At 56.0% G+C, this 18,871-nt stretch overlaps 1 protein-coding gene across 1 annotated transcript; it reads left to right on the plus strand.

The window, feature by feature from the left end:
* Positions 1-177: 177 nt before the first annotated feature.
* Positions 178-17,286, plus strand: SNTB2 (syntrophin beta 2). Its single transcript, XM_040334535.1, has 7 exons — positions 178-686; positions 5,906-6,137; positions 7,761-7,956; positions 9,296-9,438; positions 11,518-11,714; positions 14,608-14,789; positions 17,105-17,286. The coding sequence occupies exons 1-7, from the start codon at positions 236-238 to the stop codon at positions 17,195-17,197; spliced, it is 1,494 nt and encodes a 497-aa protein (XP_040190469.1). The 5' UTR covers positions 178-235; the 3' UTR covers positions 17,198-17,286.
* The last annotated feature ends 1,585 nt before the right edge of the window (positions 17,287-18,871 follow it).

Below are 18,871 nucleotides of genomic sequence, written 5' to 3' on the forward strand. Positions count from 1 at the left end.
CTCTCAGGACCAGGCTTCTTCTCTGGGGGGCGGAGTTCTGTGTCACGGATCACACGCCCCCTGTCATCTCCGAGCGGCCGACAGATGTCACTATGCCACGTGTGTGCCTGAGAGCGGGGGCGTGTCAGGGGAGAAGAGGGGCGTGTCAGGGGTGAAGAGGGGCGGGCCAGAGGAGAAGAGGGGCGGGTCCGGACCTCCGGCAGGAAGTGGCCCCTGTGCGGCTCTCGGTGACACCATGGCGGTGTGGAGTCGCGCCTCTCGCTCGGGATTGGTGGAGCTCCTCCTGCAGGATCATTGGGTCCGGGTCCAGGCCGATCTGTCCGGGGAGAGTCTCCGGCTGACTTCGGAGGAAGAACCGGCGGCGGTGAACGGGCTCAGTAACGACTCCGAGTCCGGCCTGGACAGCCCCGGTCCCCGCCTCCCCCCGGACAGCAGCCCGGAGCCGGTGCGGAGGGTTCGGGTGGTGAAGGAGTCGGGCGGGTTGGGGATCAGTATAAAGGGCGGACAGGAGAACAGAATGCCGGTCCTCATCTCTAAGATCTTCCCGGGACTCGCCGCCGATCACAGCCGAGCTCTCCGGGTCGGAGATTCCATCCTCTCCGTCAACGGGACCGACCTCCGGAGCGCCACCCACGACCAGGCGGTGCAAGCGCTGAAGAAGGCGGGGCGAGAGGTGACCCTGGAAGGTGAGACCCGCCCCTTACCTCCACTGCCCCGCCCACTACCTCTAACCCCCTCCTCCACAGCCCCACCCACGACCAGGCGGTGCAAGCGCTGAAGAAGGCGGGGCGAGAGGTGACCCTGGAAGGTGAGACCCGCCCCTTACCTCCACTGCCCCGCCCACTACCTCTAACCCCCTCCTCCACAGCCCCACCCACGACCAGGCGGTGCAAGCGCTGAAGAAGGCGGGGCGAGAGGTGACCCTGGAAGGTGAGACCCGCCCCTTACCTCCACTGCCCCGCCCCTTCATACCTCTAACCTCACCCGCCTCTGCAGCACAACCCTGCATATGCCCCGCCCACTACCTCTAAACCACCCCCTCCTCCTCCACAGCGCCCCACCCACCAACCTCTCGCCCCACCCACCACTCGCCCCATCCACCCAGGCGGGGCGAGAGGTGACCCTGGAAGGTGAGATCCGCCCCTTACCTCCCCTGCCCCACCTACATATGCCCCACCCACTACTTCTAAATCCCCCCTCCTCCACAGCCCCGCCCACGACCAGGCGGTGCAAGCGCTGAAGAAGGCGGGGCGAGAGGTGACTCTGGAAGGTGAGACCCGCCCCTTACCTCCCCTGCCCCACCTACATATGCCCCACCCACTACCTCTAACCCCCACCCCCTCCTCCACAGCCCCACCCACGACCAGGCGGTGCAAGCGCTGAAGAAGGCGGGGCGAGAGGTGACTCTGGAAGGTGAGACCCGCCCCTTACCTCCCCTGCCCCACCTACATATGCCCCACCCACTACCTCTAACCCCCACCCCCTCCTCCACAGCCCCACCCACGACCAGGCGGTGCAAGTGCTGAAGAAGGCGGGGCGAGAGGTGACTCTGGAAGGTGAGACCCGCCCCTTACCTCCCCTGCCCCACCTGCATATGCCCCACCCACTACCTCTAACCCCCACCCCCTCCTCCACAGCCCCACCCACGACCAGGCGGTGCAAGCGCTGAAGAAGGCGGGGCGAGAGGTGACTCTGGAAGGTGAGACCCGCCCCTTACCTCCCCTGCCCCACCTACATATGCCCCACCCACTACCTCTAACCCCCACCCGCGACCAGGCGGTGCAAGCGCTGAAGAAGGCGGGGCGAGAGGTGACTCTGGAAGGTGAGACCCGCCCCTTACCTCCCCTGCCCCACCTACATATGCCCCACCCACTACCTCTAACCCCCACCCCCTCCTCCACAGCCCCACCCGCGACCAGGCGGTGCAAGCGCTGAAGAAGGCGGGGCGAGAGGTGACTCTGGAAGGTGAGACCCGCCCCTTACCTCCCCTGCCCCACCTACATATGCCCCACCCACTACCTCTAACCCCCACCCCCTCCTCCACAGCCCCACCCACGACCAGGCGGTGCAAGCGCTGAAGAAGGCGGGGCGAGAGGTGACCCTGGAAGGTGAGACCCGCCCCTTACCTCCCCTGCCCCACCTACATATGCCCCACCCACTACCTCTAACCCCCACCCCCTCCTCCACAGCCCCACCCACGACCAGGCGGTGCAAGTGCTGAAGAAGGCGGGGCGAGAGGTGACTCTGGAAGGTGAGACCCGCCCCTTACCTCCCCTGCCCCACCTGCATATGCCCCACCCACTACCTCTAACCCCCACCCCCTCCTCCACAGCCCCACCCACGACCAGGCGGTGCAAGCGCTGAAGAAGGCGGGGCAAGAGGTGACTCTGGAAGGTGAGACCCGCCCCTTACCTCCCCTGCCCCGCCCACTACCTCTAACCCACACCCCCTCCTCCACAGCGCCACCCACGACCAGGCGGTGCAAGCGCTGAAGAAGGCGGGGCGAGAGGTGACCCTGGAAGGTGAGACCCGCCCCTTACCTCCACTGCCCCGCCCCTTCATACCTCTAACCTCACCCGCCTCTGCAGCACAACCCTGCATATGCCCCGCCCACTACCTCTAAACCACCCCCCTCCTCCTCCACAGCGCCCCACCCACCAACCTCTCGCCCCACCCACCACTCGCCCCATCCACCCAGGCGGGGCGAGAGGTGACCCTGGAAGGTGAGATCCGCCCCTTACCTCCCCTTCCCCGCCTACATATGCCCCACCCACTACCTCTAAACCACCCGCCCCCTCCTCCACAGCAACACCCACGACCAGGTGGTGCAAGCGCTGAAGAATGCGGGGCGAGAGGTGACCCTGGAAGGTGAGACCCGCCCCGTACCTCCCCTGCCACACCTACATATGCCGTGCCCACTACCTCTAACCCCCCCCTCCTCCACAGCGCCACCCACGACCAGGCGGTGCAAGCGCTGAAGAAGGCGGGGCGAGAGGTGACCCTGAAAGGTGAGACCACGCCCCCTACCTCCCACCTTCCTATGCCTCGCCCCCTACATACCTCTAACCCTACCAGCCTCCGCAGGGCCGCCCATGACCAGGTGTTGTAAGCGATGAAGAAGGCGGGAAGAGAGGTGACCCTTGAAGGTAAGACCCGCCCCCTACCTCCCCTCCCACCTTCCTATCCCCTGCCCCTACCTAGGCTCCGCCCCACCTACATATGCACCAACCCATGACAAGGCGCTGCAGTGGGGGGGGGGGCACGTATCGCCACCTCCTTCATATCCCCCCCCCCATTTCATACCTGCGGGTGGGAACTAGGGGGATGGGTTGTGTGTATGGGGGAGGGGGGGTTATGTGTGTATGGGGGAGGGGGTAGGTCTGGTGGCCAGCAGGCCGGAATGACAGCTCTGGTTGGGATTTTAGTGCAGCAGAGGGGTGTGTGTGTGTATGGGGGAGGGGGTTATGTGTGTATGGAGAGGGGGGGGTGTATGGGGGAGGGGGTAGGTCTGGTGGCCAGCAGGCCAGAATGACAGCTCTGGTTGGGATTTTAGTGCAGCAGAGGGGTGTGTGGGTGTATGGGGGAGGGGGTTATGTGTGTATGGGGAGGGGGGTGTGTATGGGGGAGGGGTGTGTATGGGGGAGGGGGTAGGTCTGGTGGCCAGCAGGCCGGAATGACAGCTCTGGTTGGGATTTTAGTGCAGCAGAGGGGTGTGTGTGTATGGGGGAGGGGGGGGTGTATGGGGGAGGGGGGTGTATGGGGGAGGGGGTAGGTCTGGTGGCCAGCAGGCCGGAATGACAGCTCTGGTTGGGATTTTAGTGCAGCAGAGGGGTGATGAGGAAATTAAAACTGAGAAAAATGGGAAATTTGTGATGAACAGAATTTTCACCCCCCATTCTTCTGTGCTGTGTGATTGGTCCTTTATGGAGGGGTAGCAGAGGGACGTCCATTCATCTCGTTCTCCAGCCTGAATTGCTCAGGAAATGGAAAGGGTTAAACTGGTTAATGGGAACCGCAAACCGCCATGAATGTCAATTTCTGAGGTGCGTTTCGTGTCCCTCGGGGGCCAGTCACAGAAAATCCATCAAAAAACCTCCTTTGTGAAGCAAATCGTAAAACTGCAGAAATGTTCCGATCTCCAGCCGGCTCTCCAGACGTTCGCTGCGGCTCGGGGGATTATCTGGGGCCCCTCGTTAATGAGCGATCACTTCTTATTGGATTACAGTAAAGCCACCCAGTGGTCCGATCTGCTTCCGTCAGCACGCTTCTCTCATGGCTGCCCCTGCGCCCCCTTTCCTGTCTCTGCGCCCCCTTTCCTGTCTCTGCGCCCCCTTTCCTGTCCCTGCGCCCCCTTTCCTGCCCCTGAGCCCTCTTTCCTGTCCTTGTCCCTGCCCCCTTTCCTGCCCCTGAGCCCCCTTTCCTGTCCTTGTCCCTGCCCCCATTCCACGTCCCTGAGCCCCCTTTCCTGTCCTTGTCCCTGCCCCCATTCCACGTCCCTGAGCCCCCTTTCCTGTCCTTGTCCCTGAGCCCCCTTTCCTTCCCCTGAGCCCCCTTTCCTTCCCCTGAGCCCTCTTTCCTGTTTTTGTGCCTGCCCACGTCCCTGCGCCCCCCTTTCCTGTCCTTGTCCCTGCCCCCATTCCACATCCCTGAGCCCCCTTTCCTTCCCCTGTGCCCTCTTTCCTGTCCCTGCCCCCTTTCCTTCCCCTGTGCCCTCTTTCCTGTCCATGCCCCCTTTCCCTGCCCCTGTGCCCTCTTTCCTGCCCCCTTGCCTGCACCCCTTCGCCCCCTTCCTGCGTCCTCTTTCCTGCCCCTTCCCTGTCCCTGCGCACCCTTGCCTGCACCCCTTTCCTGCCCCCTCCGCGTCCCTGCGCCCCTTTCCTTCCCCTGTGCCCTCTTTCTGTCCCTGCCCCCTTTCCCTGCCCCTCCTTGCACCCCATTCCCGCCCCCTCCCTGGGTCCTCTTTCCTGCCCCCTCCCTGTCCCTGCACCCCCTTGCCTGCACCCCTTTCCTGTCCCCTCTTTCCTGCGCCCCCTTTCCTGCCCCCTCCGTATCCCTGTGCCCCCCTCCACTTCTTACGCTGTTCTTCTGCCTTATATGGACTCCTTATTTTGCGGCTCCACACACATTAACCCCCGGACTTCCATGTACACTGACAGCTCCAATGTTGGTAGTCGGAGGCTTTCCGCAGAGTTTAGGATCTGCTGCGATTAGGAGAACGTGGAAGAATCGCATTCTGCATAGGAACGCTTTGACTGCCGGCCGGCCGGGTGAAAATGCATTTTTCTGGTTTCCCGCAGTCAGGGGAGGCCGGTGTACATGAAGCCAAAGACGTCACTTGTGGCCCCCACATGCCGGTGCTGAAGCCGCCAATTTGGCTGCCTAAAGAGGACCTGTCACCTGTTCAGCTTTTTTACACACAAGGAAAAGTTCAGCTAGGTGTCAGTAAATCTGCAGGTGTCAGTAAATATGGTTCTTTACCCAATCGGGGGAAAATGACCATTTCTCTGCAAGACGACCCGCTGACCATCCCCCACACTTCCTCTTTTGACCCCCTCAGGTCTGGCAGATAAATTGCATTTATGAAATGTTTTGTAGCCAATCAGAGCGATGCCCTGGCTCCGGCATTGTTTATTTTCCAGCCCCGAGTCTGTATGGCGGTTTGGACCTTCGATTTCCTTTTATTTCCAATCCCAAAGCCGTGACACGAAGTGTGTGATGCCGTCGCTGTTCTGCGCTCCTGAGTAGAATGCGCCCGTTTTGTTTAGTGAGCTCTGTGTACATTTGTATAACGCATGGGGCAGCACAGACAGTTTCTCTTTCATGTTAGTCCTGCTGTCTCCTAATATTTGTCATTCTCACTCTGCTGTTCTCTGCATGACGCCATGTTTTGTTTTTCTCCCCGCAGTGCGCTTTCTGCAGGACGTGTCTCCCTTCATTCGGAAAGCTTCCCTTGTTGGCGATCTTCCCTGGGACGATTCTGACCTGAACGATCCATCACCCGGCGATCCATCTGGCTCCCCCCAACATGTCTCCCCTCCACATGGCTCCCCCAAACACGGTTCCAGGGACTGCAAAGTTATCCCCCTAAAAATGTGCTATGCAGCCAGAAACCTGAGCATGTTCGACCCGGAGGGAAGGTAAGTGGCCATGACGCTTCTGTCTGTCGCTGTGGGAGGTACGTCATGTGGGCGTGACTCGCCGGTGTCTGTATGTCGATGTGGGAAGCAGGTCATGTGGGTGTGACGGTGTCTGTATGTTGCTGTGGGAGGTACATCATGTGGGCGTGACGGTGTCTATGTTGCTGTGGGAGGTACATCATGTGGGCGTGACGGTGTCTGTATGTTGCTGTGGGAGGTACATCATGTGGGCGTGACGGTGTCTGTATGTTGCTGTGGGAGGTACATCATGTGGGCGTGTCTGTATGTTGCTGTGGGAGGTACATGATGTGGGCGTGACGGTGTCTGTATATTGCTGTGGGAGGTACATCATGTGGGCGTGTCTGTATGTTGCTGTGGGAGGTACATCATGTGGGCGTGTCTGTATGTTGCTGTGGGAGGTACATCATGTGGGCGTGACTGTATGTAGCTGTGGGAGGTACATCATGTGGGCGTGACTGTATGTAGCTGTGGGAGGTACATCGTGTGGGCGTGTCTGTATGTTGCTGTGGGAGGTACATCATGTGGGCGTGTCTATGTTGCTGTGTGAGGTACATCATGTGGGCGTGTCTGTATATTGCTGTGGGAGGTACATCATGTGGGCGTGTCTGTATGTAGCTGTGGGAGGTACATCATGTGGGCGTGACGGTGTCTGTATGTTGCTGTGGGAGGTACATCGTGTGGGCGTGACGGTGTCTGTATGTAGCTGTGGGAGGTACATCATGTGGGCGTGTCTGTATGTAGCTGTGGGAGGTACATGATGTGGGCGTGTCTGTATGTTGCTGTGGGAGGTACATCATGTGGGCGTGTCTGTATGTTGCTGTGGGAGGTACATGATGTGGGCGTGTCTGTATGTTGCTGTGGGAGGTACATGATGTGGGCGTGTCTGTATGTTGCTGTGGGAGGTACATGATGTGGGCGTGTCTGTATGTTGCTGTGGGAGGTACATCATGTGGGCGTGTCTGTATGTTGCTGTGGGAGGTACATGATGTGGGCGTGTCTGTATGTTGCTGTGGGAGGTACATGATGTGGGCGTGTCTGTATGTTGCTGTGGGAGGTACATGATGTGGGCGTGTCTGTATGTTGCTGTGGGAGGTACATGATGTGGGCGTGTCTGTATGTTGCTGTGGGAGGTACATGATGTGGGCGTGTCTGTATGTTGCTGTGGGAGGTACATCATGTGGGCGTGTCTGTATGTTGCTGTGGGAGGTACATCATGTGGGCGTGTCTGTATGTTGCTGTGGGAGGTACATCATGTGGGCGTGTCTGTATGTTGCTGTGGGAGGTACATGATGTGGGCGTGTCTGTATGTTGCTGTGGGAGGTACATGATGTGGGCGTGTCTGTATGTTGCTGTGGGAGGTACATCATGTGGGCGTGTCTGTATGTTGCTGTGGGAGGTACATCATGTGGGCGTGTCTGTATGTTGCTGTGGGAGGTACATCATGTGGGCGTGTCTGTATGTTGCTGTGGGAGGTACATCATGTGGGCGTGTCTGTATGTTGCTGTGGGAGGTACATCATGTGGGCGTGTCTGTATGTTGCTGTGGGAGGTACATCATGTGTGCCTCTCCTCTCTCTCCTTCTCACATCCAGATCTCTTCCAGGCTGGTGGAACTTCGCTCGCCTGATGGGTGTCACTCCATCGTTCTCCGATGTAGAGACTCCGCCTCCGCATTGTCCTGGTCGCAGGCCCTGCACAATAACATCACGGCGCTGCTGCCGCAGGTGCTGGCGGAGACGCAGTGCATGCTGGGAGCTGCCAGCGAAGACCTCAGGCACTTAGGCTGGGTGGCAGAACAGGTGAGCCTCCATTCTTCCATATTATACCTGAAGGTGGGCCAATAGATGGGCAGACGTGACAATTTTCCAAAGATCTGATTGTATGTAACCCGGTCTGAAGATCTCCTTCTCCAGGCACACGGCATTCATTCCTTTCACTAACCTGAGTATTGGAATTGGGGAGAAATCATTTCCGGCCCTTAAAATACTATCCAGAATTCCTACCCGACATAACTAATGTTAGAAATGTGTCTGCACCCCCCCCCCCCCCCCACCTTGCTCTGGCCGTGTGATCCTGCAGCTCGGCTCTGGTCCCGTGTCGTGTGGTCATGCGTCTCGGCTCTGGTCCCGTGTCGTGTGGTCATGCGTCTCGGCTCTGGTCCCGTGTCATATGATCCTGCGGCTCGGCTCCTGTGTGGTGGGACCCTGCGTCTTGGCTCTAGTCCCGCGTCGTGTGGTCATGCGTCTCGGCTCTGGTCCTGTGTCGTGTGATCCTGTGGCTCGGCTCCTGTGTCGTGTGATCCTGCAGCTCGGCTCTGGTCCCGTGTCGTGTGATCCTGCGGCTCGGCTCTGGTCCCGTGTCGTGTGATCCTGCAGCTCGGCTCCTGTGTGGTGGGACCCTGTGTCTCGGCTCTAGTCCCGTGTCGTGTGGTCATGCGTCTCGGCTCTGGTCCCGTGTCATCCTGCGGCTCGGCTCTGGTCCCGTGTCATATGATCCTGCGGCTCGGCTCCTGTGTGGTGGGACCTTGCGTCTCGGCTCTGTTCCCGTGTCGTGTGGTCATGCGTCTCGGCTCTGGTCCCGTGTCGTGTGATCCTGCGGCTCGGCTCCTGTGTGGTGGGACCCTGCGTCTCGGCTCTAGTCCTGTGTGATCCTGCGGCTCGGCTCCTGTGTGGTGGGACCCTGCGTCTCGGCTCTAGTCCTGTGTCGTGTGATCCTGCGGCTCGGCTCCTGTGTGGTGGGACCCTGTGTCTCGGCTCTAGTCCGGTGTCGTGTGGTCATGCGTCTCGGGCTCTGGTCCCGTGTCGTGTGATCCTGCGGCTCGGCTCCTGTGTGGTGGGACCCTGCGTCTCGGCTCTAGTCCCGTGTCGTGTGGTCCTGAGGCTCCGGCCCCCGAATTTTCTCAAAAATGAACATCGATTGACGTCACTAATGATTCCACAACAGAACGATCGTTCCTGAACCAAACGTTTTCAGTCGGAATCCTTCTGCAGATGTTGTTTTTTTTTACGCAGATTTGACAAAGAACGCAAACTTCCCATTCCCCCACCCCCCCCCCCCCCCCCACACACACACACACACACACACTTGTTCTCAATGAGTTTGTGAGGATTTACTGGCTGTGCATTGTGTTGTGCGCAGGTGTCGCAGGACGACGGGAGGGCGTTATGGACACCAATCCTGGCAGTCGTCTCACAGAGGGATTTTTTGCTCTTTAGCGCGATGCCGAGGACGCGAGAGGAATGGGCAAACCCGAAACACAAGCTGCCACTTATCTCCACCAGGTAAACTCCCTCCAAGGGGTCCTGTCCCCAAGGTGTACCTGAGCCGATCTCCAATCAGCGATGTGCATGAGATCAGCAAATCTCTTGGCTCTCTTCCTCCTCATGGGCCAGAGGAGGGGGTGTGTCTTATGGACACAGAATCGGCTCGGGGTGAGCATGCACGAGTGCCCCCATAGTAAGTGGCTTGCTATAGGGACTCTTGGTAAGGGGGAGGGGCTTGGAGTGAAGGCAGGGGACACGGGAGGAGGAGGATTGGGGCTGTTCTGTGTAAAACCATCAGCGTTGGGAAGTATAACTTGTTGTTTTAAAAATAAAATACACTGTGCCTTTACAAAGCACTTTAAATTGGTTTATATCTGTTTTTATAAAATCTTTATATAAGTTAAAGGGGGAAAAAAAACTATACGTGACGACAAAGATTTCCCAGAACACGACGGGTTAGCTAAAGTGACAACACAGAAAAGTAGCTCCCTTCAGGTGCATTCTCTCATTGGCCAGAGCCGGTGGTGGAGCTGCTCCTTGTTCTGTAAGTCGGAGCTACGAAGGTCTAGCAATGGACTTTTACATCAAAGAAGCAAATGGAGAGCATAGAAAATGCAAAAAAAAGCCTAAAGCTCCATATGCTGCCTGAAAAAGCTAAATATTAATAGGAAGCATTTCGTATTTTTAACGTATTTAGTCCTGACGCTAATGAAGAAGACATGTACAGACATTTATTTTGCAATCTGTGTCCAACTGAGGAAATCCAATTGAATTGTACAATTCTACATCCAGTGGAAGGAGATTGTACAATCAGATTGCATAGTTGAGCTCTAGGCTCTGTATTGGTGTCGATTTGCTCCACTTGCTTTGAGCTGCTATTCCATTGACTTGTATAGGAATAAATACTCGTTTGATGCAAACACCTGAGAAGACGCCCCCCACAGGTCGCCTGAAGAATTGTCCCCAATGCGGATGTCCCTCGTCTCCAGTACTCACTGAGGGGGGCAGATAAAGGCCGCCGGAGAGTCTAACCCCTCACCAGACTTGGGGGCGGAGGTGTTGATTGTTACAATAAGACGGATGAATCTCTGATTGCAGGGGGAATGATTTCTATATCGAACGCTTATTATGAGGAATTTCATCCGAAGGTCGATCGCTTTAAATGGGGGAAGTTATCTTTTGGGCAAGTTCCTCTGGCACATGGAAGGTCTTCTAGCATGCTGGAGGAGGGGCTCCTATTTACTAACCTGAAATACAACCCCCGCCATTACATTGTCAGGTGGGAACCTTCAATGGGGTCTGTTGGGCAGTTGACACTTTTTTTTTTTATCCAGACTCTTTCCTGTCCTGCACCTCATCCCCTGCGCATGCGCGGCCAGAACCTAAAATGATTGTAAAGGTTCATTGCAGAACACAAACTTGTCCTACTTCCCTGTATAATGTATTGGACTGAACAGGCGAACCCCCTTTTCTTCAGGCCCCCACCTTCCAAGTGCCCTATAGCAAGCCACTTGATATTGGGGGGGAGGGGATCATGGGTGCTTGATCCTGAGCCGCATTGTGTTCATCTGTTGACAGAAAGCAGCTTGGCCCTGCCCCCTCCTCACTGGATTTGAGCCAATGGCAAGCAGCGCTGGATGGAGATGGGGCTCGGGTAAGTATTTAGTGGGGGGGGGGGGAGGGGGTGTGTTGCTGTGTATAAAAACTTTTTGTTACTTTAATGAATGAAGAGAATAAAATTAGGTAAAAAAAGTGAAATCTTTGCAACCGATTCAACATCTAAAGAAATCCCGAGCTGCTGGTTGGCTTCCATTGTAGGGAATGGCGGCTGGGGGAGGAGTTCTAGGACCAGGGGGCCCCCGAAGAGCGGTCAGGAGGGGAATGGATTGTATTACAGAAGCCAGAGGGGTGAACGTCCCCTAAAAAGATAAGTGTCCCCCTAAAATCAAAAGTTTCAAGGAGCCGATTGTTTCTAGAGGTCTCCTTGGCACCGCCATACTTCTTCGCGGCGCTCCGTTCACTGGCGGCCCGTTTTTATTTTGTTGATTCACATATAAAGTTTTCTTTGTGTAACGGACATTTCGCAATCTCTTCCAGGTTGGTGCACTCCGGTCCTGGGCGCAATTCCCCCTCGCCAGAACCGCACCTAACATTTGCCGCCCGCACCGGGTGTCCTCAGGGCATTGAAATGCGTGTTTTCCGCGTGGAGAATCAGAGGGACCTCTCTGCATGGACACGGGCGATGGTGCAAGGCTGCCATGCTACAGCAGAACTCACCAGAGAGGTCACCATCAGTAAGTGACTGTTTATTTTTGGGGAGGTGGGGGAGGGGCGAGTACCCCTGAGTTCTAGGAGTGGAAGCCAAGGGGCAGCTTTCTTGGAACAAAGGGCTCAGATGGGCAGATGTTGTTGGGTAATGGAGACTCTGACTCCAGAATGACAGCAGTGAGGCCTAAAGCAACACGGTCACTGTGTTCCTTCAGAGACAGTCTTTATGTGAAACGCGTTGCCACTGACCCAGTAATGCTTCCCTTTCTAGAAATACCCCACTGCTCCTTCCTCTACTGGAGCCAAATACTCAGTGCTGGCATGTATGGGGGAACAAATGACCCATGCAGGTGTGTGGACCCGAGCACCCCCACATAATGTTCCCTTTGGGCTCCAACACCAGCCAGCACTGGGTACTCAGGGGGCAGCAGAGCCGGGAAGAAGCAATGGGGGGGAGGGGGGAGATATTAGCGAGTTGGAAGTGGAGCCTTTTCACAGATGATGTCCCTTTGCCACACTTGTGGAGATGTTGGGGCCCCAAGTTCAAGACCGGGAACCGAGGGGCTGCAAAGTGACACAAGGAGGGATTTAGGCGGCTTCACACATTATATGAGGGTTTCCCCACATGACGGGAGACTGTGATTGGCTCTCCATTGTTCACACATTATATGAGGGTTTCCCCGCATGACGGGAGACTGTGATTGGCTCTCCATGGTTCACACATTATATGAGGGTTTCCCCGCATGACGGGAGACTGTGATTGGCTCTCCATGGTTCACACATTATATGAGGGTTTCCCCGCATGACGGGAGACTGTGATTGGCTCTCCATGGTTCACACATTATATGAGGGTTTCCCCGCATGACGGGAGACTGTGATTGGCTCTCCATGGTTCACACATTATATGAGGGTTTCCCCGCATGACGGGAGACTGTGATTGGCTCTCCATGGTTCACACATTATATGAGGGTTTCCCCGCATGACGGGAGACTGTGATTGGCTCTCCATGGTTCACACATTATATGAGGGTTTCTCCGCATGACGGGAGACTGTGATTGGCTCTCCATGGTTCACACATTATATGAGGGTTTCCCCGCATGACGGGAGACTGTGATTGGCTCTCCATGGTTCACACATTATATGAGGGTTTCCCCGCATGACGGGAGACTGTGATTGGCTCTCCATTGTTCACACATTATATGAGGGTTTCCCCGCATGACGGGAGACTGTGATTGGCTCTCCATTGTTCACACATTATATGAGGGTTTCTCCGCATGACGGGAGACTGTGATTGGCTCTCCATGGTTCACACATTATATGAGGGTTTCCCCGCATGACGGGAGACTGTGATTGGCTCTCCATGGTTCACACATCATATGAGGGTTTCCCCGCATGACGGGAGACTGTGATTATCTCTCCATGGTTCACACATTATATGAGGGTTTCTCCGCATGACGGGAGACTGTGATTGGCTCTCCATTGTTCACACATTATATGAGGGTTTCTCCGCATGACGGGAGACTGTGATTGGCTCTCCATGGTTCACACATTATATGAGGGTTTCCCCGCATGACGGGAGACTGTGATTGGCTCTCCATTGTTCACACATTATATGAGGGTTTCTCCGCATGACGGGAGACTGTGATTGGCTCTCCATGGTTCACACATTATATGAGGGTTTCCCCGCATGACGGGAGACTGTGATTGGCTCTCCATGGTTCACACATCATATGAGGGTTTCCCCGCATGACGGGAGACTGTGATTATCTCTCCATGGTTCACACATTATATGAGGGTTTCTCCGCATGACGGGAGACTGTGATTGGCTCTCCATGGTTCACACATTATATGAGGGTTTCTCCGCATGACGGGAGACTGTGATTGGCTCTCCATGGTTCACACATCATATGAGGGTTCCCCCCTGTAACGGCTACCCAAGTAGTGAGAAGGTATCAGCCGTTGGAGACGCCCTTTTCCCTGGCAAGTTGCGATATGCAAGTAAAGCTGGTATAACCCATCCACGTGATCCAGAGAGAGAGAGTCCGGTGCAGCTGTAAAAAGAGCAGAATAATAGTCCAATAGAATGCCCTTCCAAGAACGAGACGGGGCTACGTTTTGAAGGGTCAAGTAGACTGTTTTAATGGTACATTCACCTGGCTTATATCTAGTTACAAGCTGTTGCAGGAACAATGAAAATCTCCGCCCCCTCCTCACACAGGGGGGCTTCAATACAGATACTTTCAAATAATGACATCCCCTTGAGCTAATCAGTATCCAGACACTTCGGCTCCGAGCTATGTTTAACATGATCTGAACAGACACATTCCTTTCTCAATAGAATTCAATTAACCTTTAGAACAATACACACTCACAGATTATCCCATCAGCATACACCTGACAGGAGACTGCTAACTTGTAATACACAAAAGAGAGTCAATTAGCTGAAGAAGGGGACATTAGAATTTAGCAGTGAAAGAGTCACTCTACAATTAACCCTTTGTATGCCTCACTGCATGATGATTATAGATGTCCAGGCAGAATACATAGTTCCGTTACACCCACATCCAATCCACATGACGGGGGACTATGATTGGCTCTCCATGGTTCACACATTATATAAGGGTTCCCAACATCCAATCCACATAACGGCAGACTGTGATTGGCTCTCAGTGGTTCACACCCCCCTGGGACGGCTGCGGAGCGCACATCGGGGGGTCCTGGGTGTCGTTGACACCATTTTAGGTCTGAATTTAGGCAAAGTTTGGACCGGAAATGGTGAACAGAGACGCCCCGGACCCCCCGCTGTGAACCTTAGAGACCGATGCCGCTACCGCGAGGTGCAGAACTTCCCGGCATGATTTAGGTTTGGCTCACTTTAAATCTTTTCACGTGTGTAACGTGTATATGATTCCTCCACAGCCTGCACTCTACGCGGGGAAGCCGTCTCACTCTCCATCCACTTTGATTCGGGGTTCACAGTGTGTCGGGGGGGCCCCTCGGGACCCGTCATTTACAGATATCCTTTTGAAAAGCTCAGAATGTCGGCTGATGATGGAAGCAAACACCTTTACCTGGACTTTGGAGGAGCGGAGGGAGAGCTGGTGAGAGTTGTGTGTTCTGCGGGGGTTTTCCTCCATATAAAATGTTTCCGTTATAAACAAAACACAATGCTGGAATGTCAGCGATTCGCCCTTCCCCCGCCTCCCAGCTGCATCCTCTATGGGGGACGTCACTGGGCTTCTCCCGGGAATACCGAGGACCCGAAACCTCCAGCACTGTGCAGCAGCACTTTCCAGGGAAATGCTCAGTGACCCCCCTCGCTGACCACACCCCTCACAGGTGTCCATGCGGCTGGCCACGCCCCTCACACAGGTGTCCATGCGGCTGACCACGCCCCTCACACAGGTGTCCATGCAGACCAACCCATTCCTGCGGCTGACCACGCCCCTCACACAGGTGTCCATGCGGCTGACCACGCCCCTCACACAGGTGTCCATGCGGCTGGCCACGCCCCTCACACAGGTGTCCATGCGGCTGGCCACGCCCCTCACACAGGTGTCCATGCGGCTGACCACGTCACTCACACAGGTGTCCATGCGGCTGACCACGCCCCTCACACAGGTGTCCATGCAGACCAACCCATTCCTGCTGGTGACCACACCCCTCACACAGGTGTCCATGCGGCTGGCCACGCCCCTCACACAGGTGTCCATGCGGCTGGCCACGCCCCTCACACAGGTGTCCATGCGGCTGGCCACGCCCCTCACACAGGTGTCCATGCGGCTGGCCACGCCCCTCACACAGGTGTCCATGCGGCTGGCCACGCCCCTCACACAGGTGTCCATGCGGCTGGCCACGCCCCTCACACAGGTGTCCATGCGGCTGGCCACGCCCCTCACACAGGTGTCCATGCGGCTGACCACGCCCCTCACACAGGTGTCCATGCGGCTGACCACACCACTCACACAGGTGTCCATGCGGCTGGCCACGCCCCTCACACAGGTGTCCATACGGTTGGCCACGCCCCTCACACAGGTGTCCATGCGGCTGGCCACGCCCCTCACACAGGTGTCCATGCGGCTGGCCACGCCCCTCACACAGGTGTCCATGCGGCTGACCACGCCCCTCACACAGGTGTCCATGCGGCTGACCACGCCCCTCACACAGGTGTCCATGCAGGCCATCCTGTTCATGCGGCAGGGCTGGACATGCTGCTGGAGGGACCTTGTTCAGCAGCCACATCCATCCCTTACTCGGTGAGGAAGCAGACCGGGAGAGAGAAGCTGTCAGATGTATGTGTGCAGAGCTACAGGAAGGCGAGACCCCGAAGAGCTGATGGGTGGGGGGGCTCTGTTCTGGGGGGTGGGGGTCTCTGTTCTGATGGGTGGGGGGCTCTGTTCTGGTGGGGGGGGGGCTCTGTTCTGGTGGGTGGGGGGGGGTCTCTGTTCTGGTGGGTGGGGGGGCTCTGTTCTGGTGGGGGGGGGGGGGTCTCTGTTCTGGTGGGGGGGGGGTCTCTGTTCTGGTGGGTGGGGGGGCGGGTCTCTGTTCTGGTGGGGGGGCTCGGTTCTGGTGGGGGGGGGTCTCTGTTCTGGTGGGAGAACATTGTCTAGGACAGTGTTTCTCAACTCCAGTCCTCAAGGCGCCCCAACAGGTCATGTTTTCAGGCTTTCCATTATTTTGCACAGGTGATTTGATCAGTTTCACTGCCTTAGTAATTACCACGGCCATTTCATCTGAGGGAAATCCTGAAAACATGACCTGTTGGGGCGCCTCGAGGACTGGAGTTGAGAAACACTGGTCTAGGAGACATCCCATCACTGCTGACCGGCGAGTTCTTTCTGTGTGGCCCCCGGGGGCCGGATCAGGATCTCCTTTCGGAGGGAGTTGTACAGGCGGTGAGACGTTGTATTATCTCCTCACTGCCTGATTTTACCCTCTAATGCTGCACTTTGTGGCACCCCAAGGTATGCGGACAGCCCTGTCTGACTGTTTACAGTTTGGGGGGGCGGTAATGTCAGCGGCCCATTTTTAGTGGCCACACCCCGACTACCCATTTGAAAAGAACCTATTTTAATGAGCAGTTGTGCCCCTCAATCCCAGCGCTGGGCGATCGATTTCTAGGGGGTTACTCACTTGGTGGCCCTCCCGGGTCCAAAATAAATACTGAGCAGAATGGAGTTTGGACCTCCAACAGTCCTAGCTTCTTATGTGGCCCCTCGAGGAAAATAATTGCGTCCCCTCCCCCATCGCTGTTGAGTATTACACCTTATTTATCGAATAAACCATTCCCTTTCCCTATATTATTATTGAGTCATGTGACCTCTCGGGGGAGGGGTCATGTGACCCCTCGGGGGAGGGGGTGTGTCTGTTATTACAAGTTGCGGGATGCGTTTCCTGACGTGTTTCGTCCTTGCAGGCTCTGGATCTTCACACGAGTCCCAAGCCGGTGGTGTTCCTCCTCCACACTTTCCTTTCTGCTAAAGTCACCCGGATGGGTCTGCTGGCCTGACCCTGCGCTCGACAATCGCTCGCTCTTCATGCACTTCTATGTAATCAGTGCCTTCCAGTGACAATCATGGCGGGAGGCCCGCTCACACCCCAACTCTTATCTGAGGAGTCTCTTCTGATTGGACCACGCAGGCTGCAATGGAGGACATGACAAGGCTGGCCCAGGCGCCAGGCGAGTGAATTCCGGTTAGAAGACTTTACCGACTAAACAGATGATTTTGTTTTTATTCCCGGAAATCTAATCTTCTAAGAAATGTGTGAGGTAAGTGTTGGCGTGAGAGCGGCCATCTTGCCTCGTGTCCTTTTCACTACAGTGACTTTTTCCTCGGGGAATATGAAGCCATATTGTTTTCTTGTGACCAAAGTGCCTTTTATGTTATTGCCGCCTTACAAAGTGTATTTATAGAGTATATAGATATATATCACGCTCCACAGACGTCTCCGCACACAGCGCTGCCGCATTCCCGGGACGTCACGGCGCCCGTTTGACCAAAGATTGTTTGCCGGGATTTCCGTTATGATTTCTGGTGAAAACGCTTTTGCTCTTCAGGAAATCTATTCCGTATAAGAAGGTTTATACTCGGTGTATTTTTCTAGCAGTGTTCAGGAAGGTATACAGACGTCTTATTTGCACATATTATTATTATTATTATACATTTATTCCAATCCAGAAGACTGTTACAGTGAGTAAAGTGTACCTGTTGCTTACAGAGACAAGCTATGCAAATCATTCACATCGGTTGGCTCTGAAATGTTTTCTCTGCATTTGGTTCAGCCCACAATATGGCTGCCGCCACTCTAATGTTTCGTCAGGGGACGCTTGTACAGCAGCACACCCTGGTGGCCATTATGGGGGGGGGGGGGGGGTGAAATCTGCATTCCAATGCTATAATCTGTGTCCACTTTAGACACAGATTAGGGCTCCTGGGTTGTAGGGTGTCAGGGGGTGGGAGTGGCTCTTCGTATCGCAATGCGCGGTATGCACGCTGGGCTGTGTGTTGTTGGGGGTGGGAGTGGCTCTTCGTATCGCAATGCGCGGTATGCACGCTGGGCTGTGTGTTGTTGGGGGTGGGAGTGGCTCTTCGTATCGCAATGCGCGGTATGCACGCTGGGCTGTGTGTTGTTGGGGCGGTCCTTAGTATCGCAATGCGCGGTATGCACGCTGGGCTGTGTGTTGTTGGGGGTGGGAGTGGCTCTTCGTATCGCAATGCGCGGTATGCACGCTGGGCTGTGTGTTGTTGGGGCGGTCCTTAGTATCGCAATGCGCGGTATGCACGCTGGGCTGTGTGTTGTTGGGGGTGGGAGGCGTCCTTAGTATCGCAATGCATGCTGGGCTGTGCGTTATAGGGTGTCGGGGGTGGGAGGCGGTCCTTAGTATCGCAATGCGCGCTGGGCCGTGCGTTGTAGGGGATAGGAGGCGGTCCTTAGTATCGCAATGCGTGGTGGGCTGTGTGTTGTAGGGGATGGGAGGCGGTCCTTAGTATCGCAATGCGTGGTGGGCTGTGCGTTGTAGGGGATGGGAGGCGGTCCTTAGTATCGCAATGCGTGGTGGGCTGTGTGTTGCAGGGGATGGGAGGCGGTCCTTAGTATCGCAATGCGTGGTGGGCTGTGCGTTGTAGGGAATGGGAGGCGGTCCTTAGTATCGCAATGCGTGGTGGGCTGTGTGTTGTAGGGG

This window comes from Rana temporaria, assembly GCF_905171775.1.
Source record: "Rana temporaria chromosome 13 unlocalized genomic scaffold, aRanTem1.1 scaffold_420_arrow_ctg1, whole genome shotgun sequence".
NCBI classification, from domain to species: domain Eukaryota; kingdom Metazoa; phylum Chordata; class Amphibia; order Anura; family Ranidae; genus Rana; species Rana temporaria.